Below are 25769 nucleotides of genomic sequence, written 5' to 3' on the forward strand. Positions count from 1 at the left end.
ACATAAGTGATTTTGGAATGGACTCAATGAAAATGAATGGGGAAAAAAATCCGGTACTCCACATTTTCCAGTTCACTGATCCAGCCGGGGTTACTACAGTTCATTCTGGAACCTCAGATCCCCGCTGATCATGGAGATCTACAGTATCGCGTTGGATCCATACACGTATCGATTTTTTCGAATGGTGATCAGGAATTGGAATATACCAGTTGGATACCATCTGATGTCAGGTAAGGACTCTATGTTATCAGTGTTAGGATAATCAGAGTAAGTTTGATGAAGTTATAAGCTGTTTTGTGAAATGTCTTCTTTCGGTTTCACTGTAAAAGTCAGTGAGGAAATCAACGGAGCGATTATCCGTGCGCGGCCGTAATGTGCTTGCGTGCATGTATAATATTGATCATCTAGCGTTTATTTGACAACGATTCATAAAAAGGCAGACGAATATCAACGTTGTGGAATATTCCACTAAAAGACGATTTTCATAGAATGCTCCAGAATGAGCTGTTTTTTATATCAAAACGGGGGCTTTTCTAACTGCTCTGAAACGGAAACGACGCGATAAAAAAACAATCTGCCTTGACAGCACTGACTGGAAAATAGTCTTTGATAATGCGATGGGCAGATTAGACACATAGCCATAATTTAAAACATAGATTAGGCGATATTAACGTTAACATTGGCGCCGATGGTGGCATTCAGCCGGTAAAACGGAAAACCAGGCGTGGCGCTCAAAGTGTTAAGGGGGGGTTGGCCTGGTCTGTTTTGTATAACTATTACATAATGCCACTTTATTTTAATTTTTTTAGTTTTTTACATCCACTATATGCCGGGGAGCTAAGCGCTAGCTTTGTTTAAATGACCTAGGACTTCTATGCGTGTCACTTACGCCTCGTCACGACTTGGCTTAATGCCTCCGTGATGCATTTTTTTTCTTCCTATGTGTGTGTGCATATATGTGTGTGTACATATTTTTTCGGACTGGGGTCTCATGGATCCATCAGCCACGTTCTTCCAGCTACGTTCTGCTAGCCATACACATGGCAAATGGTCGCGTATGCGGCCAGAGGCGTCATCATCTGCTGTTGACCTGCTAGGCCGCTAAAATGTCAGACGAACTTTTGCACAGTGCCCTCTCCTGACCCGGTGGCCTAATTGCGCTATGACAAGGCAGCACGCTACTCTGTGTGAACCATAGGAAACAACGGACCTGTCAGCAGAGTATCGCCCTCTTCCGGCCTGGTGGACATACTGCACACGTTTATCAGGCAGTACACAGGCTATTTACCCCCCTTTTTCTCTTGCTATGGTACCTGTTCTAGGCTTCTTGTTTAAACCTAGCCATGTTTTTATAAGGTTTAATGTGAACTTTTCCATTTACTCTACATTTTGAGGCTTGTTCTTTTTTTTGTTTATGTTTGGGAGTGTGGCAAGCAGCCACTGAGAGAGTAATCTACTTATGGTAGGTTTGAGGGTTTTAGGCCCAACGGTCCCGCACCTGTATATGTTTTTTATGTATGTTTTATGTATGGCTCAGGACACATGTCTGCTACTGAAAATATTTGTTTTATGTATGGCTCTAGGTACATATGCTTAGTGGTTAAAATAGGTGAATTTGGTGTGCCCACAGGCCTTTTTAGGTCTGCCCTGTGAGAGAAAACGGGTGTTTTGGGGTGTTTTTCAATGTATGTGATGTATAGATTGGGGGGAGATGGTAGCATCTAAACGGTGCCAGGTCAGAGAGGGTCGAAATGTGTTTGCCTTAGCAGACGGTGGTGGAATAGCGGTCTGGTGGCTGGCAGCACACTGCCAGCGAGCGAATGTTTACATTCCGATCTAGAACATTGATAACAGCAGCACAGAGCGAGGGAGAGGGGTGACATCCTTAAAGGATAACTCCACTATTTTGGGAAATTAGCTTATTTAACATCTTCCCTGGAGTTAGACAAGAAGATACATACCTTTTTTGTCTCTGTGCGTGCATTTTAGCTTTGGGAATAGACGCTCCGTTAGCATAGCTTAGCTTCATCACTGGAAGTGAGGCAGGACAGTAGCTTTACAGTGCCTTACAGTGTATTGCAAGGTCTGACATTGACCAAACTTGATATGCATGACCTTGGTGGGCTCTAGGTCAACTCCTGCAAAGGGGGTCAATGTCAGACTTTGCAATCAAAAGTTAGGGGGCTAATAACCCTTGCCATAATTTCAGTGCGCCCCCTAACTTTTGATTGCAAGGTCTGACATTGACCCCCTTTTCAGGAGTTGACCTAGAGCCCACCAAGGTCATGCATATCAAATTTGGTCAATGTCAGACCTTGCAATACACTGTAAGGCACTGTAAGGCTACTGTCCTGCCTCACTTCCAGTGATGAAGCTAAGCTATGCTAACGGAGCGTCTATTCCCAAAGCTAAAATGCACGCACAGAGACAAAAAAGGTATGTATCTTCTTGTCTAACTCCAGGGAATATGTTAAATAAGCTAATTTCCCAAAATAGTGGAGTTCCCCTTTAATGAAACAGTAATGAAATGTTTTGAAATGTGTGAAAGGTTAAAGCAGTTGTCATGACAGCGCGTCGCATGACAACCAGGAGAGGGGCGGGGCCGTCGTTGCTATGACGAATATCTATAAATCGAACAGTGGTTCCGGGTAGGGGCAGACTACAATCTGACTGAGACTAAGAGGGAAGAAACCATCAGAGACTCTCATCCCTCTCACCCTCGCCGGTGGGGGGGGGGGGGGGGAATGACACATCATCATTAGCTTCGGCTAACGGGAGAAGGGTTCTGGCTAGACAAGGCCTGAGCCACCATTGGACTGAATAACAGCAGAGACGATAGCAATGAAAATACAATCTGATAACATCTGGGCTGAGGCTTCTGTTTATATCAATAAACAACGCTCTTTCAAGAAAGGTATGCTATCAAGGTGTCGAATTCTTATGGTGGCGGTTTGCACTAACGGGGAGAGATAAGGATTGTACAGCCAGTATATGAGACGTCAGGATCATTAAAAGTACACAACGCAGAGGGATTGATGGAGAGAGGATAACACAAGAAGACGTGATACTGGCCGATTGATCAGAATCTAACACCTGTCTACACACCCCCTAATATTATATGGCTACGGCTAACTCTGAGAGCTTTAAGCTCTGCTCCTGGAATGTTCGAGGTCTTCAAAAACTAGCGAAAAGGAAGGCGATTCTGACCTTTTTAAAGAAGGAGAATGTTTCTATTGCTTTACTACAAGAAACCCATATGGGACCCAACGACACAGCTAAACTCCAAAAGAGTTGGGTGGGACAGGTCTTCGCCACAAACTATTCTACATTTAGTAGGGGAGTGGCCATACTGATCAATAAAAATCTCCCCTTTAGACTCATAACTTTCTCTTTAGATAGCCAAGGTCGCTATGTGATTATCAAAGGGGTTCTTAAGGGTAAAGAAATGACATTTATGAATGTATACTGTCCCCCAGGCTACTCCCCTGACTTTCTATCCAAAGTATTTACTGAATGTAATGGCCTGGCCTCTGAGAATGCTTTTGTGGGCGGAGACTTTAACTGTCACCTTATACCGTCTCTTGACAAACTCCCACCCAGTTTGGCTCCCCCCTCTAGGCAAGCAAAGATGCTCTCCTCCCTATGTACAGACATCGGATTCTCAGATGTCTGGAGAACCCTTTGCCCATCCGAACTGAAGTTCACCTTTTTTAGCGGCCCACATAAGAGCAACAGTAGAATAGACTATTTCTTCATCCATTCCTCTAAGCTCTTTCTAGTATCATCCTGCACAATCGGAAGTATTGTTTTATCGGATCACGCCCCTATATATCTGGTCTACTCCTTGTCAGAAGAGAGGACGCTGTCAAGACGTTGGCGTCTTAACCCATACCTCCTCAAGGATGATAGGTTTGTCTCCTATTTCGAATCGGAATTTAAAATGTTCTACTCAATTAACTCACATTCTACGGATAACCCATCTCTGCTCTGGGAAACATCCAAGGTCTTTTCTCGCGGACTGATTATGTCTTACGTATCATCCAAGAAACGCAAGAAAAATTAACAATGCAAACTTCTCGAATCCAAACTAGCCGACCTTGAGAATCAACATGTTTCAAACCCAGCCCCGGCTGTGCTTATAGAGCTTACGGCCACCAGAACTGCGTTAAACACTCTTCTGATCCAGGACGCCGAATACTCTCTTAAATTTGCCAGACAGAGAATGTACGAATACAGTGACCAGCCTGGCAGGTGCCTAGCTAACTTGGCAAAAAGGAGGGCTGACACCCAAGTAATAGCCTCAATCTCGGACTCAAACGGGGTCAGGTCCTTTGACACCAAAACTATTAATAAAGAGTTTGCCTCTTTCTATGCCCAACTCTATAGGACTGAACGACCCGATGGTGCTCTCTCTGACATGCAAGCTTTTTTCGCTGACTTGCACCTCCCTAAGGTATCGAAAGATCAGAACTTGCTCCTTGACGCCCCAATTACGAAGGAAGAAGCTCTGTGCGCCCTTAAGGGTATGCCATCTGGTAAGGCTCCGGGCCCGGACGGTTTCGGATGCGAATTCTATAAGGAATTCGGTCATATTCTCTTGGATCCCCTGCTGGCAATGCTTAATCATTCCTCTGAGGTTGGGATATTACCCCAGTCCCTACGGGAGGCTAATATTTGCCTTCTCCTTAAAAAGGGTAAATGCCCTGAAAAGTGCGCCTCCTATAGGCCTATAGCCCTACTTAATTCGGACCAAAAATTGCTCTCCAAGATCCTGTCAATGCGCCTAGAAAAAGTGCTCCCTTTCATTATTAACAAAGATCAGACTGGTTTTATTAAGGGTAGGAACTCTACCGACAACATGAGACGGCTCCTTAATATCATCCAAATGACTCGTGAGATAGACCCCGCGGTGGTTCTGTCTCTCGACTAGGGATGGGTACCTTTCACATTTGAACCGATACCGGTACCGGTACCTGTGAATCGATACCGGTACCCAACGGTACCTTTTTTCGGTACTTTAGTCTCAAGAAATTTAATTTACCTACCTCGTCGTAAAAAAAAAATCCAAACTTCAAATAACTACAATTTCGACAGTTTTCGGCTTGTCATTGCTCCGACTGCTTTGTTGTTGAATCAAGTCAAATCCTAGGTAAGCATATATTGTGCGTGTGAACGTTGACATGAAAAGAAAAAAGTAAAAAAAGTAAAAAAAAATTATAATAAAAAAACTTTTCTTTTCTTTTCTTTTTAATTTTTTTTTTGGTTTCTCACTTGATTACTCGGTAGTACCGACGTGTTTCGGTTCGGTACCTCAAAAGTACCGAATTCGGTACCCATCCCTACTCTCGACGCGGAAAAGGCATTCGACCGTGTAGAATGGCCGTATTTATTTCGAACCCTCGCTGAATTTTGCCTAGGAAACACTTTTATTGACTGGGTCAAGGTTCTTTACAACTCACGGATGACGGCGGTTCTGACTAACAGGCTTAGGTCTAACAACTTTCCTCTACAACGGGGTAACCCCAGGGGGACCCTCTTAGCCCTTTACTATTTGACATGGCCATAGAACCACTCGCTCAGGCCATTAGGCAGTCAGCCGCGGTCTCAGGTATTAGGGTGGGCGAGAGGGAGCACAAAATCACTCTTTACGCGGACAACGTACTGATCTTTATATCTAAACCTGACTCTTCCATTCCATGTCTAATCCGCATGATTTCCACATTTGGAACCTTCTCGGGGTACAACATTAACTTTTCCAAATCCGAAGCAATGCCACTTGGGACACTTAAATCCATCCCGATTCTGCCCGAGCCCTTCCCATTTCGCTGGTCGCCCTCCGGCTTTGTTTACTTAGGAGTATTTGTGACACCCACCTATGATACGTTGTTTAAGGCCAACTTTCCCCCCCTTTTAGACACCATAAGGGCAGACTTAGTTAGATGGGCCCCTTTACCAATCTCCTGGCTGGGTAGGATAGCCCTCGTCAAAATGAACGTACTCCCCAGACTATTATACCCTCTCCAAATGATTCCAGTGCATTCATTTGGAATGCGAAGAAACCGCGTCTGAAAATGGCCAAATTACAGATGGATGGTGAAGATGGGGGTCTAGACCTACCTAATATTAGACATTACCAACTAGCAGCACACCTTAGGGTACTTGTCGGCTGGTTCAGATCAGACCCACTATCAATCTGGCTAGACATTGAATCCTCACAATCTAAGTCCCCCCTGTGGAACCTACTATTTATCAAAGACTTTAAGTCTGTTAGGAAAATATGCTCTAACCCCATCACACTATGTCCGTCAAGGCCTGGAAGACTGTCCGTAATGTGGAGGGCCGAGCTAAGCTGACCTCTCCTCTTTCCCCGATCGTAGGCAATCCTGACTTTAAGCCAGACCAAATTGGCGGCGGCTTCAAGACCTGGTATACGCAGGGCATAACTGATCTTGGCCACTTGTTTGATGGCCAGACCCTAATGTCCTTTCTACAGCTGCAGCAGCGGTATGGCCTATTGAAAACGAATTTTTTTTAAATACTTACAAATTAGGCAGTTTATCACCAAGGACACCTCACTGTTAATTAACAGTTCCACCTCGCAGGTGGAGAAAGCCCTCTCCTTGCAGATTCCTAAAAAACAAATATCTATCTTCTATAGTACTCTAAACCTTAATTCATCTTTATCTTCCCTTGTTACTAAACAGTCCTGGGAAAAAGACTTGGACATAGAGATCATGGACGAGGACTGGCACGATGCATGGACCTACGCAAAAAAAAATCTCTGTTTGCAACCGCACCAAGTCTATCCAAGTTAGAATCTTACACCGCATTCATATTACCCCTGCCCTTAACACTTTCACTGCCCAAGCTTAATTCCTTTTTACCTCCTTGAATGCCCAGCACCACTTCAATGTTAACGTTAATATCGCCTAATCTATGTTTTAAATTATGGCTATGTGTCTAATCTGCCCGTCGCTTATCAAAGACTCATTTTCCAGTCAACATTGTCGTAGCAGATTGTTTTTTATCGCTTCATTTCCGTTTTCTAGCATTTTGAAAAGCACTCGTTTTCATGGAAAAATGAAGACATTCCATGATAATCGCCCTTTACTGGAATATTCTAGAACGTTGTCATTTTTCGGTCTATTTATGAATCGTTTTCAAATAAACGCTAGATTATCGATAGTATATGTGTACGCATGCACGCTCTGGCCGCAAGCTGAAAATCGATTCTCCTATTTCCTGACCGCTCGCACAGTCAATCAGTCATATCACATAATCACATAAAAGCTTATATCTCCGTGAAAACGAGTCTGATTATCCTAAGACTGGTAACATAGATTCCTTACCTGAGATCAGATGGTATCCAAATGGATTATTCCAATTCCTGATCGCCATTCGAAAAAATCAATCCTTTTATTGATTCACCGTGTATACTGTAAAAACACATAATCCCCGCTGCTCTGAGGCTCACTAGTGGAGCTGATCGACCCCGGCTGCGTGAGTGAGAAGTAAAATGTGGAGTCAGGGATTTTTTTTCTCATTCATTTTCATTGAGTTCATTCCAAAAGGGTGAATTACCATCTGGGAGACGATAGGGGGCGCTTTTTTCACATCTGAGCGCCTGGAGTGGCTGGATTTCCTCGGTTGATGAAATATGATTTCAGATCGCTAATAAAAAAAAAAGAGAGAAAATACGAGAATTCTCGTGAGTGGGCATTCAACCCGCGGGGGGTAAACCCGAGAAAACTCGGGTTGGGCAATCAAAGTGTTAAGAGTCAAATGGATCCCAATGCATCCCCACTCTGCTTTAAATGCAAGATAGAGATTGGAAACCACGTCCACTGCTTTTGGTCCTGTGTAAAGCTCCAGAGCTATTGGTTCGACATCGTAGAGGAACTATCTGATATATTCCAGACCCCCATCGAACTGGATCCCCTCTGCCTCTTACTAGGCCTCCCAGATATTCATATTGCCAATTTCAAACATAGGAGACTGTTCAATTTGTTGACATTTGCTGCTAGGAAAAACATTCTGTTGTTCTGGATCAAGGACGAGGTCCCATCAAAGAGGTCATGGCACAATATTATAATGGAATGCATTCCCTGTGAATACATCACGTGCATGCTGCACTCTAAACTGGACACTTTCTATGAAATATGGGACCCATATCTGTCTCATATCGGGCCTGCACTGTCTGCCACTGTACTTGGTGGGTTTCCCCATTACCCATAGCCTCCTTGTGGACCAATGCTGCCTTGTGTTGTTTTGTTAATGCTGGTATCGTTGTTGAGGGTATCATGACAATTGTAAAGGTGCAAACGTGTTCATGCTCACATACACACACACACAACACATGCACGTACACACACAGAACACATATGCACTCACACACATGAAGCATGCACACATAAAATGCACAAGACTTACACACACACATAAAACGCACACATAGGGTACGCAGAAGCACATAGGTAAAACACACATATAGTACACATACACACACGTCGCACACTTAGTCTATTTTAGTACATCTGTCCTAACACTGGCAGGGATCCGAATCCTCAAGAGCCACCTCAAGGATACACAAACATGGTTGCTAGTGCCTGAGCCACATTTATTTTTATTATTTAACTTTTTCTTGTTTGTCTGTCTCTTGTCAAGGTCATTATGATTCATGTTACTGTTATTATTGTTGTCGTCACAGTTGTCATTGTTATTATTGTACTGTTATGTTCTGCTTTATGTATGAAAAGAAAAGAAAAGAAAAACATGTATAAAAAAAAGAAAATAAAAAAGACAGGTTGGTGAATCCGGGTGTACTTGTCTGCGATTTTGTCGCGGTTCCAAGATGGTTGCCCTAAGAGAAATCCTTTGGCAATGTTGGTGAATGAGACCCAATGTTGTTCTCAGAGATATAGTTTACCTTTGTACATCTACTGTGTATGGGTCTGACATTGAAAGAGTCTCAGAATACAAATACATTGGTATTTGGCTTGATGAGAGATTTAAATACTGTGTGGGGGTTCTTGCAAGTAAATTATGACAAAAGATTGGATTTGGAATTAGCTGAAAAAGAGTTGTTGAAGCATATTCCCTGTCTGTTTTCAGCCATCAGATTTATCATGATAGTTTAGTTATACTCACCATTGTGTCCTGTACAATAGGGTGGTCCTCTCTGGTGGAGAGATTGGCATTGGCATCCGTTTCTATATAAAACCATAATTGGACATTGTCCAAATTTATATTATTTCATTATCAGATTGGACATCTGGACCCTATGATACACGTAAAGCACCATAGAGTTCATACTGAACGACGTGGTAGATCTGCCTTTGGCTTCTGTGCTCCTGCCCTTACCTTGGTGTCTGTTTTAATGGCTCTTACCATTTATTTTTAAGCTGTAAACAATGTCTCAGACTAGTGTGTGGGTGTGTATGCAGGATGTTTTCCATCTGATGGATGAACATAACACATTCATTTCCTATGGGTTGATATGTTCAAATTACTAGTGTGGACGAGGATAAGGCCTCGAGGCAATCAAATGTAAAATACAATATTTATGATTGATGGACGTTGTAAATCGGTCAGATTTTACACGAACACGACCAACACCAACCCAGTCCAATGTTTGGTTTTGGATTAGGGGAAGGAACTTTAAAACAGTAAGCATGATACGTAACGTTCCCAATTTAACACAATACATGCACTGACGTGCCAACTCGGTCTAAAGGTCGGAGAACGAGTTCTTGCTACTGTTGACATCCTGCCCTGCGGCCCCGCCCCCTCTGTGTGCTCATCCACACCTGTCTGGGCGCACCTGTGTCACTTCTCCCCACCTGCGCCTGGGATGAGCCCTGCAGGCGGATAACGCGCTCTAAAAACCCCGACTCTTCCACTCCGCTGGGTTGACTCGCCATGTTAGAGCTGCTGGCATACCTCCACGGCTCGGAGCTCGTGGCCCGGTTCCAGAGGAGATGTGGACTCTTTCCCGCCGAGGCCGCGCAGCACAGCGGGGGGAATGCGCGCACTTCGACGGGTTCCCCGGCTGTCGCCCACGCTGACAACTGCTGCACTGGAAAGCAGATGTCATCAACATCTAATGGATACACAGGAAGCACGTTTAAACAACAGCAGGACGATATTTCAAAGTACCAATGTCAGGAGAATGGATGCGCCGTGGGAGTAAGTTATGTGTGTAAATGGAACTCGTTTATAATTGTGTTAGAAATAGACTTTGGTCTACTGCATAGACAGTGCATAAGACTCGAAATAACCTTATAATCGTATTCACGTTCTTGAGATATTATCTCTTCCTCAAGAACGTGAATACGATTATAATGTTATTTCGAGTCTTCCTACCACCGTCAATCTTTGTTTTCAGCGATGGGTAAACGCCCTTTCTCACCAGGGAGTCGCTTATCTACCTGGGGAGTATGGTGTTGTTGTACAATGGATTTCTGCACACCATGCGTCATTTGTTTACCTCCAATTAGGCCTAATTAATCCACAGATAGCTTTGTTCAGTGTTGTTACAGATAAAAAAAAAACTAAAAAAAAAACGTTGCAGTGCATTTGTGTTAAAATGAATGGACGTGATTGTGTTAGCTGGCCTTTGCAAATTATTCTTTGTAATCATTCAAAGCCGGTGCAAGGGGACTTGTACTTGCTCATAGGTGTTGAGATGTACCAGAATGCTGCCAGCCAAAATAACACTTTGTCGACAACTCTTATCACCAGCTTTGATGCTATAATACCTGTCTCACAGTATGCTACCAGGCCTGGCGGTCCAAAGTAAGTTTATTTCAGGCCCAGCCATAAGATCTGGTCTCATCTGTATTCAGTAATGATGCAGTGTGTACAGTTATTACAGTATGCAGTGGACATTCAGTATCACCAGGCAATCATTACAGAAGCATGTATATAGCCAGATGGGCCTAAATCTAATCTACATGTATACAAATCTGTGTTGTACTCAAGACCACCTCAGTCAAGACGGAGACTTGTCTATAGTCCAGATCGAGAGTCAAGACCAAAAGCTGTTGAGGCCAAGTCCAAGACCATACAGTTCAGTAAAACAGTTATTTTACCGAAGTGTTTCTGAAATTGAACGTTATTCATACCAAATCACAGTATGAACATTTCATAAGTGTTGTTCAAGGTCTTTATGTGTTTTTTTTATGTATTTTGGAACAGCCATATCATACAGTGTGTATATTGCAAGCCCTTATACAATCGAAACAGTAAAAACAAAAAAAAACACGACTAAAGTGCTGAGCTGCATCTCAAATGAATCTTCAGGATCCGAGTTTTCAGATGGTGTATAAATAAAAAAAAAATTGTATCAAGTTTTTATTTTAAAACGACACAATATAAACGTCAACAAAAATAATAATAATGACAAAAAAACAATAAGAAATACAGATCTAAACTTAACTAATAAATACAAAATACAAATATACCAAATAAAAACAAAACACACCACAAACACAAAGGACATTTAGACAGACCCCCCCCCCCAAAGACGGTGTATAACATTTCTATATGGCATATACTGTTGACCTTGACCTGCCCCCACAACCCCAACAATTTGTATATGTAGGTCTCAGGAGACCAAGAGCGTTCTCAAGAACTTCACCAGTGATGCAAAACACTAATGCGCGTGTGTGTGTGTGTGTGCACCACAGAGCCACAGCCGGCCCGACTACGAGGTGAGGAACCGCCTGCTCTACTTCCTGTTCATGGTCTCGGCGGGCCTGGGACATGAGGTGTTCTACATCACCTGTTTGCCCTGCATCCAGTGGAACCTGGACCCCTTCCTCTGCCGACGCCTCGTCAATATCTGGATCGTAGGTCACACATTGTGTGTGTGTGTGTGTGTGTGTGTGTGTGTGTGTGTGTGTGTGTGTGTGTGTGTGTGTGTGTGTGTGTGTGTGTGTGTGTGTGTGTGTGTGTGTGTGTGTGTGTGTGTGTGTGTGTGTGTGTGTGTGTGTGTGTGTGTGTGTGTGTGTGTGTGTGTGTGTGTGTGTGTGTGTGTGTGTGTGTGTGTGTGTGTGTGTGTGTGTGTGTGTGTGTGTGTGTGTGTGTGTGTGTGTGTGTGTGTGTGTGTGTGTGTGTGTGTGTGTGTGTGTGTGTGTGTGTGTGTGTGTGTGTGTGTGTGTGTGTGTGTGTGTGTGTGTGTGTGTGAAAGACTGTCCTTAACTAAATAAATTCTTCAACTAAAAAGTCATCGGACATCTGTACATATGCCTTGTTGATGTGAAATCAGAGATTTCAGAAACATAGTCGACGAGAGAACAGTGCAACGTCAAGAACAGCACAAGAAGCACTTCTATGTGGAAGTAATAGGCATCTGATTAACAAGTGCCGATATTGTACAGTATCTGTATTTCTTATTTGTATTAATTGTTCATTCATATATGGAGGTACAGTATATACATATATTTCCCACTACTTATGAATAAGTGAGTTCTGACACAAATATGTATGTTGAATGGAAATGTATCTCATTTAGAAAACTTGATCTTGCCTCACGGCACGCCAGTGTGGTGCCACGTCACACCGGTTGAAAACCACTGGTCTAATGGAGAAAGCTGTAGTACAGGTTTTACAGGTTCACATTCTACAAAATTCTTTCTCTGTCCATTCACAGGTGAGGCTTCCTACCCTTACAGCTAAAATGTACAGTAGGGTTGCAATCTGGAATAACTGAGTTTAAGCTACCACTTGACTCAATGGGTATGTACTCTAAATCAGAGCAAAGCGGTTGATTGGTTGGCTGATACTTCACTCAAACCATCAAATTGCTGAGTGGAGGGTGGGACACACACAACAGAGAGCCACTATATGATTATACATTAACAAAGAAAAGAGGTCATGAGCATTGTTTGGGGTCAAATCCGTTACTCAATCTTTACACATTACTCGTTACTTCTCTCAAAAGTAACACATTACTCCCTAGGGAAAGTCATTTGTTACACTAGTCGTTACCGTCTGCAATGCAAGTTTCAAGTTTGTTTATTAATTGTCGCATATAAAATACATGTACTTTACGGTTAAATGCTTGGTTCTGTTTTGAGCCCCTGAGAGTGTGCTTCATAGTTCATACAGTAAAAAAGTTAGTAAAAGAGGAATATACAATCTAAAGCAGTGTTTCTCAACTGGTGGGTCGCGGGGCCATTTTGAGTGGGTCGCGGATGTGTGTGTAAAAAAAAAAAAAAGTTAAAAAAAACGTTTTTTTTTTCTTTTTTTTCACTACCTATCTTTGTGAAAGTGGCTTCTCAGCTCTGGTCCAGCTGAAGACAAAGCGGGGGAACAGATTGGACATTGAGCATGACCTCAGAGTTGCTTTGTCTACCATCACCCCAGACTTTGAGACTCTTGTCAGGAGCAAACATCATCCCCAGTTATCCCATTAGTTCCCTGCATGTTAAGCTAAGAAGTCTGCTAAGAAGGATATATTATTTATTATTATTATTTTATTTCATTGTGTTTTTAGCCCTTAGTTGCACTTTTGTTGCAACCCCAGTTATCCCATTAGTTCCCCCAAACGTAGGTATGTTATGTTAAGCTAAGAAATATGCTAAGAAGCATATTATTTATTATTATTTTATTTCATTGGGTTTTTAGCCCTAGTTGCACTTTTATTGCAATCCCAGTTATCCCATTAGTTCCCCCAAACTTAGGTCTGTTATGTTAAGCTAAGAAGTCTGCTAAGAAGCATAATTATTTATTATTATTATTTAATTTCATTGGGTTTTTAGCCCTAGTTGCACTTTTGTTGCAACCCCAGTTATCCCATTAGGGGCGACAGTGGCTCAGGAGGTAGAGCAGTCGTCTGGCAATCCGGAGGTTCCCGGTTCGATTCCTGCTCCTCCCAGGCAGCGTGTCGATGTATCCTTGAGCAAGACACTTAACCCCTAATTGCTCCCGATGAGCAGGTTGGCACCTTGCATGGTTGCCTCCGCCATCGGTGTGTGAATGGGTAAAATGTGAGTAACAAATTGTAAAGCGCTTTGGATAAAAGCGCTATATAAAAAAGCAGCCATTTACCATTAGTTCCCCCAAACTTAGGTCTGTTATGATAAGCTAAGAAATCTGCTAAGAAGCATATTATTTATTATTATTTTATTTCATTGGGTTTTAGCCCTAGTTGCACTTTTGTTGCAAACTCAGTTATCCCATTAGTTCCCCCAAATTTAGGTCTGTTATGTTAAGCTAAGAAATCTGCTAAGAAGCATATATTATTTATTATTCTTTTATTTCATTGGGTTTTTAGCAATAGTTGCACTTTTGTTGCACTTTTTTGTGTTTATTTCATGTTTTGAAAGATTGCGTATTACTGCAATTTTTTTTTTTACATAAATCATAGTGGTTCAAAATTTTGGGTCGCGACTTAATGACTAAGGAAAATGTTGGGTCCCGAGGCTAGACCAGTTGAGAACCACTGATCTAAAGTACAACCTAAGTACAATGAGTAAACAATGAGGTACAACACTTTAACACATTGACCGCCAGCAGCAGGGGGCGCTGATCCTCCTTCAGCGCCAGGTCTTTATTCAATGGATATAGTTTTAGACTGCGACATTTGCGAGTGCTTAAAATATATCTTATATTATATCTATGGGTCTAATAACGCCGTCGACTGTCAGTGAGTTGCTTCCAGTCAACATGCCCAAAACAGATTGTTTTTTCATCTGTACATTTCCGTTTTATACCGTTTTGAATAGAGTATGGTTTGGGTGCTTTTGAGTAATTCCAGGAAAAAGACGAGAAAATCTGATGTAATGCAAAAAAAATTATCCAATTATCTGATCACCATTCCAGTTATCCACAGCGATAATGTCCCCGACATTACCGAGCGTTACACACGGACAGGCGGGCGGGGTTAGTATTCCATGCAGTCGTTGTAAAGGCCTGGCTCGCCTGAGTATTTAAACCCCGCCTGCCCGGCTCAGATCGGCTCCTAAAACACACCAGCCCATTTCCAATGGGATGCAATAGCTCCGCAAGGCAGTAGAGGGCGGTGTTGACCGTCTGCCAGCTCAGACAGTGTCTGAAGGGTATACAGAGGCTGCAGCTATGAATTATGAATAGATATAGCGAATAAACGAAATAACGATCCCAAAAACGAGTTAACTCGTTTCTGGCGCTGAACGCATGGTAATCTAAACAGATTGTGTTTAGGTAAGGTGCAAACGAGGTATGCAAATCTTTTTAATAAATAGATAAATATAATGTAGTGTCTAAAGTGAGTGTTAACTCATTGGGGGCCAACATCGCCCTCTGCTGATGGCCCTTCGGTGCCAGTGCTTTATCCAATGTAGGATAGGACTTATTTGCGAGTGCTTAAAACAGGGGTGGCCAACCAGTCAGAGACTAAGAGCCACAAAAATGACTGTGGTACCACAAAGAGCCACACCATATACCAGCGTTTCTCAACCTTTTTTTTCAGTCACGGCACCCTTCATTGTTTATAGGTCTCACCCTCTGGCCTCTGAAGTTGCTAATGTCTTTTTTATTTGGGCCTCACAGGGTTAAAAGTACCCTGTGAGACCCACGGTTGCAAAATTACAAAATCACTTATAGCCATTTAAAAAAATAATGTTTATTTAAAAAATGTTAAGCACATGTATAGTCAATTGGTCCTGTTGTTCAGCCTCACAATGCTATTTGATAGTAAATGTGTTTATATGTCCCACCCTCTGGCCTCTGAAGTTACTAATGTCTTTTTAATTTGGGCCTCACAGGGTTAACCTCTTAAGCCCGAGATATACAGTAAAAGTGTATATTTTCAGCATTACGTTTGTTTACCAATTATTTTAACTGTTATTAGTGAAATATAAGATTATAGAAATCTCAGGGCATTGAGTCGGAAGCCGGCGCATATTGACAGGAGGAAGTGGCACAGCCAAAAGTGAGTGTATAGTCTTTTGAAGGAAGAGACTCAGGGCTTTTGAATTTCGAAAAACTACCCTACCCAGCTCACACTGTCAATCATCTGACTTCTGGATTTACTTTTTTATTTATCTTATTTTTTGGGATTATCTCCCACAAACTTGAACGTTATTGCCATAAAACAGAACACAGTTAGTTTCTCTACCTTTCTGTGAACGTCTTGCAAAAAACGGTGTTGCAATACGATGAAAAATGGTGGAGAAATTTACATTATAAAAAAGATGGCAGAATTTTATACTGTCTACAAAACCTTCTGTTTAATCATCTTCCCTTTATTCATTTGCTTAGATTTTTCAGGTCTGGTCAATTTTAGCATGGTGTTATTCACAGTCAAAGATAATAATTTTTTTTTTTAAATAGAATTGATATTCTCCTTTGGTTCATTACAATTTACTCAAGCCTAGTAACAGACACACTATTTCTGACACTGATCCATATTATGTCCCTAGATTCAGATACCAAGAACATGCAAATGGACCATTTAATTTTTTTTTGTAAATGTTTGTTCTACGTCTTTATGGAATGAGTGACAACATTTTTTTTATGGAAGAGCCGCACATTGATGGGCAAAGAGCCGCATGCGGCTCGCGAGCCGCGGGTTGGCCACCCCTGGCTTAAAACATATCAAATATAATAGCAATAGATCTAAATAACACAGTGATCGTCCATGAGTTGCTTCCAGTCAACATGCACGAACGGATAATTTTTTCATACATTTCCATTTTATACCGTGATGAATATCAATATATTTTATTCTAGAGCGTTCTGTCTCATCTCAATAAACTCCAGCAAATCGAGCTTAAATGTATTTCCTTAGAAATCGTGCCATTTGTCGCTTGATTTATGAATAGTTTTCAAATAAACGCTAGATTATCGATATTATGTGTCCTCATGCACGAAGAGAAGCGGGTCTGAAAAATCGCTTCTCCGTACTTTGGTCGGCGCGAACCTCACACACACTCTCCGATGGCGGTGAAAGGAACATCTGATTAACCCAGTGTTTCTCAAAGTGGGGGGCCTTGAGATGTATAAAGAAAATAATAATAATAATATATATATATATATTTTTTGGATTACAGAAAATTATCACTAAAGTGCTATCTGTTGCAGCTGCACTGTTCTCCATGAAAATACCATTTCTCAAAATCTGAAAATCATTATTTAATAAAACACATAAAAGGATCACCAAGTTACTCTGGATAAAAAAAACCTTTACAGACAACATTGAGACAAAGCTTCCTGACACATCTCCATCCAAACTCTTGGAAGAACTCTTTGAAATCTCATCTGATACCACCTAGAGAGCTAGTTTCAGAGTGTGGTGCTGATTACCAAGTATCTCATCTCATGGCCCACCAAGTATCTCATGATGCAGCAGTTAAGGTGTTGATACCATTCAGCACCACATACAGTATCTGTGTGAAGCTGGCTTTTCATCCATGACAGCTCTGAAAACAAAATATAGGGCCAATTTGAAAGGTCACGATATTGGTGTTATTTCAATCAATTTAAACATGGCCCATTTCATGACTATTTGGTTGGGGCAAGGGGGGGGGTCCGCCAAAGGGGGGCCTGACAGAAAAAGTTTGAGAAGCACTGGATTAACCCAAGATTCGTAACATAAAGTCCTTACCTCACATCTGATGTCCTGCAAAAAGATTAATCCAATTCCTGATCGCCATTCCAAATATTGATCGTTTATTGATCCAACGTTATATATCCCAAACACATAATCCACGCTGCTCTGAGTGTCCCCAGTCCATCTGTTATAACGATACTGCATTCCCGAGAAGGAAAACCTGGACCGGACTTCTTGGATTGATGCACAGCCCCAGCCACAGGGATTCCAATTAGGGGTGGATGGTATGGTCTAAAATTTATATCACGGTATAATTTGAAGCATAGACGGTAACGGTATATATCACGGTATCATCGTTTTTATTTTATATATATATATTTTTTATATATATATTATATATATATATAAATAATATATATATATAATATATATATTATATAATTAGACTTGTACTTGTATTATCTGCGAGACATCGCCACCACGCAACAAGCTCCACTGTCTGTGTGTACTCTAGTAGCCTCCAGCTACGGCCAGGATTCCCCGGAGCTGCACCTGGACCTATACTCGAGTAGCCTCGAGCAGAGCTACGGCCAGGATTCTCCGGCGCTGCACCTGGACCCTATTATAACGTTAGCAAGCCCTCAGCTCGAATACGCATCGAATCAGTGTTATAAGACATTGATATCAGGAGCTATCCGGCTAAGCCGGATATATAACGTTAATACAACGCCTCAGTGAATTATTTAGTTCAATGGGACATTTCGTTTTGAACGGTGAACTAACTTGCATTAACGTGAGCTAACGGCTAACAGGTAGCACACACACGTCTCTCTCTACTAGACTTTGTGGAGCGTTTGTTGATGTCAGGAGCTATCGGTAGCTGGCCGACTAGATACCGTTCGGTTAGACAATGCCTCATCATGTATTAAACTAAAAGTGAATAGTTGACTGGGTCATTTTGTAACGGTAGCTAAGCTAACGTTAGCTCAGGGAGACGCCGCCGACAGCTGAGCTCCCGTGTCCCGTCCCACTAGACTACTAGATCCGTGTTTACATGCGTGCGGTAGGGGCTGGCACGCCCACTGCGCGAAGCCTCCTAAATAACTTTTTCCAGTTCGCACATATCTATTATCTATGACTAATTCTATCTATTTTTAGTGAGTGAAATAGTCGCGTTGTGGTTACATGACGTCATTGGTATTTTAGAGCTGCACTACCGGTTTAGACGGTATAGTCAAAATCCATACCGTAGAGCAAATTCATACCGTTTATACCGTATACCGTTTATACCGTCCACCCCTAATTCCAATGATGTGCAATACCATCCGGGAGACGATAGGCGGCGGTATTTGCCCTTTGCGAGCTCAGACCCATTCCCAATGTTAACGTCAGGCTGGATGGATGAAAAATGAATGGATATAGATAATAATAGAAATATCGATTAAAACCAGAGATTTCTCGGGTTTGGCGCCCAGAGCATGGCGAGTTAACCCGGACTATCTCGGGTTTGGCCTCCAAAGTGTTTGTTTAAAGTGAGTGTGTGCATGTGGATGTGTGTGCAATTAGTGTAGATGATGGGTTGTTACATGGAGTCTAAATGACTTAATGTAAATGGAGTCATTGAGCATCCTGGTGGCCTGGGGATAGAAGCTCCTTCTGAGTCTCTCTGTACTAGCCATGAGACTCTGGTAGCGCTTGCCTGACCGCAGCAGTTCAAAGAGGCAGTTGTTTGGGTGACTAATCTTTGGTTATTCTCTTAGCCTTTGCTCTGCAACGCTTCGTATAAATGCCCTGGAGAGTGGGAAGCCCACCTCCAATTGTGTGTTCAGCTGAACGGGCCACTCTCTGTAGTCTCTCTGTAGTGCGGTGCTATTCCCAAACCAGGAGGTGATGTTACCAAAGAGTTTTGGGCCTGGGTGTGGAGGTTGTGGCACCAGGTGAAGAGAGAGAGAGAGAGAGGACACTTGTCTACATTTACATTTTACATTTAGTCATTTAGCTGACGCTTTTATCCAAAGCGACTTACAAGTTCTGTGCGACAAGACAGCAAGAAGGGTATAACTCTATCAGCTGAGTAACAATGTTCATCAAAGTGTTGCGTGTTACAGTGTAGGTTAGTTTATTAGGACAAGTGCATGACATTAAGGTTAGTCGGGGTTAGATTTTATTTTTTTTATCATTTCAGATAATGGTTGAAGAAGTGAGTCTTTAGTCGACGGCGAAAGATTGGACGGGATTCGGCTGTCCTAACTGGGATGGGTAGTTCATTCCACCATTGTGGGGCAAGGACTGAGAATAGGCGGCTTCTCTTTGATGACCCTCCGGGAGCTTGGATAGGAGTAGATCTGAGGCGGCCAGAAGATGCAGAGCGTAGGGGTCTTGAGGGTGTGTAGTTAGAGACCATTGACCGGAGGTAGGCGGGAGCGGTTCCCTTTGCCGCACGGTATGCTAGGTCGAGGGCCTTGAAGCGGATACGTGCAGCAATGGGGAGCCAGTGCAGGTCCCTAAGAAGTGGGGTGATATGGGCGGACTTCGGTAGGTTTGAGATCAGGCGGGCCGCTGCATTTTGAATGAGTTGAAGAGGCTTGGTGGCAGTGGCCGGGAGGCCAGCTAGCAGTGCGTTGCAGTAGTCGAGGCGGGAGATGACTGTTGATTGGACGAGGAGTTGGGTGGCTTCTTTTGTCAGGAAGGGGCGTATCCTTCTGACGTTGCTCAGGAGGAATCTGCAGGTTCTGGTTGTCGCTGCGATGTGAGCAGAGAAGTTCAACTGGTCGTCGAGGACAACACCAAGGTTCTTGGCGGTCGGCGACGCGGTCACAGCTGCATTCTCGACTGTGATGGAGAGGTCGGTCAGGGGGGAGGATTTGGCCGGCAGGTGGAGCAATTCTGTTTTGCTTAGGTTCAGTTTGAGGTGGTTGGTCGTCATCCAGGCGGAGATGTCGGACAGACAGGCCGAGATCCGCTCAGAGACGTGGATATCTGAGGGAGGGAAGGAGAGGAAGAGTTGAGTATCATCGGCATAACAATGATATGAGAAGCCATGAGACGTGATAATGTTACCCAGTGATTTAGTGTAGAGGGAGAAGAGAAGGGGTCCTAGGACCGAGCCCTGGGGGACACCCGTCCGGAGGGGGCGGGTGGCCGACAGAGTCCCTCTCCATGACACTTGGTAGGAGCGGTCATTGAGGTATGATGTCAGCCATGTCAGCGCAGATCCAGCCACTCCCATTCCTGCGAGGGCCGCGAGGAGGATCTGATGGTTGACTGTGTCAAAGGCTGCAGATAGATCTAGGAGAATCAGGACAGAGGAGAGGCCTTTCGCTTTTGCTAAGTGAAGTGCCTCTGTGACCGCAATGAGCGCCGTTTCTGTGGAGTGGCCAGTCCGGAAGCCAGACTGATTGGGGTCTAGGAGGTCATTCTGTAAGAGATAAGCAGTAAGTTGGTTGGATACAGCACGTTCAAGTGTTTTAGAAAGGAAGGAGAGAAGAGAGACAGGGCGATAGTTGGCTATGACGGTGGGGTTCAGGGTTGGTTTTTTTATGAGGGGCGTGACTCTGGCTTGTTTTAGGGAGGTGGGGACCACCCCCGAGTTGAGTGAGGAGTTGATGGTTGCAGTTAGGAATGGGAGGATGTCCGGTGCTATGGTCTGGAGGAGTGGGGAGGGTAGCTGGTCCAGCTGGCATGTAGTCGGGCGGTTCGACGTTACCAGTGTCAGGGTCTCGGCTTCTGTAATGGGAGAGAAAGATGACAGAGTGAAGGATGAGGTTCTTGATTCAGCGTTTGGAATGGGTGGGGGTTGGGAGAAGGAGCTGCGGATGTTCTCCACTTTTTCCTCAAAGAAGATCGCAAAGTCTTCGGCAGAAAAAGATGAGGGAGGAGGAGGTGGGGGGGTGAGGAGGGAGGACATGGTAGCATGCAGTTTGCGAAGATTCTTGGCAGAGGCCTCGATCCTATGGTGAAAGAAAGAAGCTTTGGCATTAGTAATGGTTTTGGAGAATGTTAACAAGAGGTTGTGATATGTGTCGATGTCAGCAGTGAGGCGTGACTTTCTATACTTCCTCTCAGCCGCTCTCAGGACCTGTCTTTGTTCTCTCACTGCATCCGTCAGCCATGGACTGGGTGGGGAACGGCGGGCAGGTTTCTCAACGAGGGGACAGAGCTTGTTGAAGGAGGTTGCAAGGGCTGAGAGGAGGGTGGAGGTTGCCATCTCTGTGGGGAGAGCAGAGAAGGTGTCACTCAAAGGTAGAGCGGATATTATGTCGGGTGAAGAGAGAGGACACTTGTCTACCAGGTGAAGAGAGAGGACACTTGTCTACCAGGTGAAGAGAGAGGACACTTGTCTACCAGGTGAAGAGAGAGGACACTTGTCTACCAGGTGAAGAGAGGACACTTGTCTACCAGGTGAAGAGAGAGGTGACCCTTGTCTACCAGGTGAAGAGAGGGGACACTTGTCTACCAGGTGAAAAGAGGGGACACTTGTCTACCAGGTGAAAAGAGGGGACACTTGTCTACCAGGTGAAGAGAGGGGACACTTGTCTACCAGGTGAAGAGAGAGGACACTTGTCTACCAGGTGAAGAGAGAGGACACTTGTCTACCAGGTGAAGAGAGAGGACACTTGTCTACCAGGTGAAGAGAGAGGACACTTGTCTACCAGGTGAAGAGAGAGGACACTTGTCTACCAGGTGAAGAGAGAGGACACTTGTCTACCAGGTGAAGAGAGAGGACACTTGTCTACCAGGTGAATAGAGAGAGAGAGGACACTTGTCTACCAGGTGAAGAGAGAGGACACTTGTCTACCAGGTGAAGAGAGAGGGGACACATGTCTACCAGGTGAAAAGAGGGGACACTTGTCTACCAGGTGAAGAGAGGGGACACTTGTCTACCAGGTGAAAAGAGGGGACACTTGTCTACCAGGTGAAAAGAGGGGACACTTGTCTACCAGGTGAAGAGAGGGGACACTTGTCTACCAGGTGAAGAGAGAGAGGACACTTGTCTACCAGGTGAAGAGAGAGAGGGGTCACTTGTCTACCAGGTGAAGAGAGGACACTTGTCTACCAGGTGAAGAGAGAGAGGGGACACTTGTGGGGCGGCGTGGCTCAGAGGTAGAGCGGGTTGTCCAATGATCCAAGGGTTGGTGGTTCGAATCCAGCTCAAGCCCATGTCCATCCCACTGCCGTTGTGTCCTTGGGCAAGACACTTAACCTACTTGCCTCGTATGAATGTGTATGCATGTGAATGAATATTGGTGGTGGTCGGAGGGGCCGTAGGCGTTGATTATTCGCCACGCTTCCGTGAGTCTGCCTCAGGGCAGCTCTGGCTGCAATTGTAGCTTACCACCACCGGTATGACTGTGTATGAACGAATAATGGACTCTGTGAAGCGCTCTGGGTCAGTGAAGAGCGCTATATAAATCCAAGTCATTATTATTATTACTTGTCTACCAGGTGAAGAGAGAGGGGACACTTGTCTATCATGTGAAGAGAGAGGGGACACTTGTCTACCAGGTGAAGAGAGAGGGGACACTTGTCTACCAGGTGAAGAGAGAGGACACTTGTCTACCAGGTGAAGAGAGAGAGGACACTTGTCTACCAGGTGAAGAGAGGGGACATTTGTCTACCAGGTGAAGAGAGAGGGGCCACTTGTCTACCAGGTGAAGAGAGAGGGGACACTTGTCTACCAGGTGAAGAGAGAGGGGACACTTGTCTACCAGGTGAAGAGAGAGGGGACACTTGTCTACCAGGTGAAGAGAGAGGGGACACTTGTCTACCAGGTGAAGAGAGGGGACACTTGTCTCTCAGGTGAAGAGAGAGGGGACACTTGTCTACCAGGTGAAGAGAGGGGACACTTGTCCATCAGGTGAAGAGAGAGACACTTGTCTACCAGGTGAAGAGAGGGGACACTTTTCTACCAGGTGAAGAGAGAAGGGACACTTGTCTACCAGGTGAAGAGAGAGAGGACACTTGTCTACCAGGTGAAGAGAGAGGATACTTGTCTACCAGGTGAAGAGAGAGGGGACACTTGTCTACCAGGTGAAGAGAGAGGACACTTGTCTACCAGGTGAAGAGAGAGGACACTTGTCTACCAGGTGAAGAGAGAGAGGGGACACTTGTCTACCAGGTGAAGAGAGAGGACACTTGTCTACCAGGTGAAGAGAGGGGACACTTGTCTACCAGGTGAAGAGAGAAGGGACCCTTGTCTACCAGGTGAAGAGAGAGGACACTTGTCTACCAGGTGAAGAGAGGGGACACTTGTCTACCAGGTGAAGAGAGAAGGGACCCTTGTCTACCAGGTGAAGAGAGAGAATACTTGTCTACCAGGTGAAGAGAGAGGACACTTGTCTACCAGGTGAAGAGAGAGAGGACACTTGTCTACCAGGTGAAGAGAGAGGACACTTGTCTACCAGGTGAAGAGAGAGGACACTTGTCTACCAGGTGAAGAGAGAGAGGGGTCACTTGTCTACCAGGTGAAGAGAGGGGACACTTGTCTCTCAGATGAAGAGAGAGAGGACACTTGTCTACCAGGTGAAGAGAGAGGATACTTGTCTACCAGGTGAAGAGAGAGGACACTTGTCTACCAGGTGAAGAGAGAGGACACTTGTCTACCAGGTGAAGCGAGAGGATACTTGTCTACCAGGTGAAGAGAGGGGACACTTGTCTACCAGGTGAAGAGAGAGGACACTTGTCTACCAGGTGAAGAGAGAGAGGACACTTGTCTACCAGGTGAAGAGAGAGGACACTTGTCTACCAGGTGAAGAGAGGGGACACTTGTCTACCAGGTGAAGAGAGAAGGGACCCTTGTCTACCAGGTGAAGAGAGAGGATACTTGTCTACCAGGTGAAGAGAGGGGACACTTGTCTACCAGGTGAAGAGAGAAGGGACCCTTGTCTACCAGGTGAAGAGAGCGAGGACACTTGTCTACCAGGTGAAGAGAGGGGACACTTGTCTACCAGGTGAAGAGAGAAGGGACCCTTGTCTACCAGGTGAAGAGAGAGAATACTTGTCTACCAGGTGAAGAGAGAGGACACTTGTCTACCAGGTGAAGAGAGAGAAGACACTTGTCTACCAGGTGAAGAGAGAGGACACTTGTCTACCAGGTGAAGAGAGAGGACACTTGTCTACCAGGTGAAGAGAGAGGATACTTGTCTACCAGGTGAAGAGAGGGGACACTTGTCTACCAGGTGAAGAGAGAGGACACTTGTCTACCAGGTGAAGAGAGAGGACACTTGTCTACCAGGTGAAGAGAGGGGACACTTGTCTACCAGGTGAAGAGAGCGAGGACACTTGTCTACCAGGTGAAGAGAGGGGACACTTGTCTACCAGGTGAAGAGAGAAGGGACCCTTGTCTACCAGGTGAAGAGAGAGGATACTTGTCTACCAGGTGAAGAGAGAGGACACTTGTCTACCAGGTGAAGAGAGAGAGGACACTTGTCTACCAGGTGAAGAGAGCGAGGACACTTGTCTACCAGGTGAAGAGAGAGAGAGGACACTTGTCTACCAGGTGAGGAGAGAAGGGACACTTGTCTACCAGGTGAAGAGAGAGGGGCCACTTGTCTACCAGGTGAAGAGAGAAGGGACACTTGTCTACCAGGTGAAGAGAGAGGATACTTGTCTACCAGGTGAAGAGAGGACACTTGTCTACCAGGTGAAGAGAGAGGACACTTGTCTACCAGGTGAAGAGAGAGGGGACACTTGTCTACCAGGTGAAGAGAGAAGGGACACTTGTCTATCAGGTGAAGAGAGAGAGGACACTTGTCTACCAGGTGAAGAGAGAGGACACTTGTCTACCAGGTGAAGAGAGAGAGGACACTTGTCTACCAGGTGAAGAGAGGGGACACTTGTCTACCAGGTGAAGAGAGAGGACACTTGTCTACCAGGTGAAGATAGAGGGGACACTTGTCTACCAGGTGAAGAGAGAGAGGACACTTGTCTACCAGATGAAGAGAGGGGACACTTGTCTACCAGGTGAAGAGAGAGGACACTTGTCTACCAGGTGAAGAGAGAGGACACTTGTCTACCAGGTGAAGAGAGGGGACACTTGTCTACCAGGTGAAGAGAGATGACACTTGTCTATCAGGTGAAGAGAGAGGGGACACTTGTCTACCAGGTGAAGAGAGAAGAGACACTTGTCTACCAGGTGAAGAGAGAGGATACTTGTCTACCAGGTGAAGAGAGGACACTTGTCTACCAGGTGAAGAGAGAGGACACTTGTCTACCAGGTGAAGAGAGAGGGGAC

General features: G+C 44.5%; 1 protein-coding gene across 1 annotated transcript in view; it reads left to right on the forward strand.

The window, feature by feature from the left end:
* Positions 1 to 9849: 9849 nt before the first annotated feature.
* Positions 9850 to 25769, forward strand: part of sgpp2 (sphingosine-1-phosphate phosphatase 2) — a 57444-nt gene continuing 41524 nt past the window's right edge. Inside the window, exons 1-2 of the mRNA XM_084325832.1 lie at positions 9850 to 10185; positions 11688 to 11849. Of these exons, the coding sequence (XP_084181958.1) occupies positions 9919 to 10185; positions 11688 to 11849 (429 nt within the window). The 5' untranslated portion in view covers positions 9850 to 9918. The remainder of the gene's footprint in view (positions 10186 to 11687; positions 11850 to 25769) is intronic.

This window comes from Notolepis coatsorum (assembly GCF_963971535.1).
Source record: "Notolepis coatsorum genome assembly, chromosome: 1".
NCBI classification, from domain to species: domain Eukaryota; kingdom Metazoa; phylum Chordata; class Actinopteri; order Aulopiformes; family Paralepididae; genus Notolepis; species Notolepis coatsorum.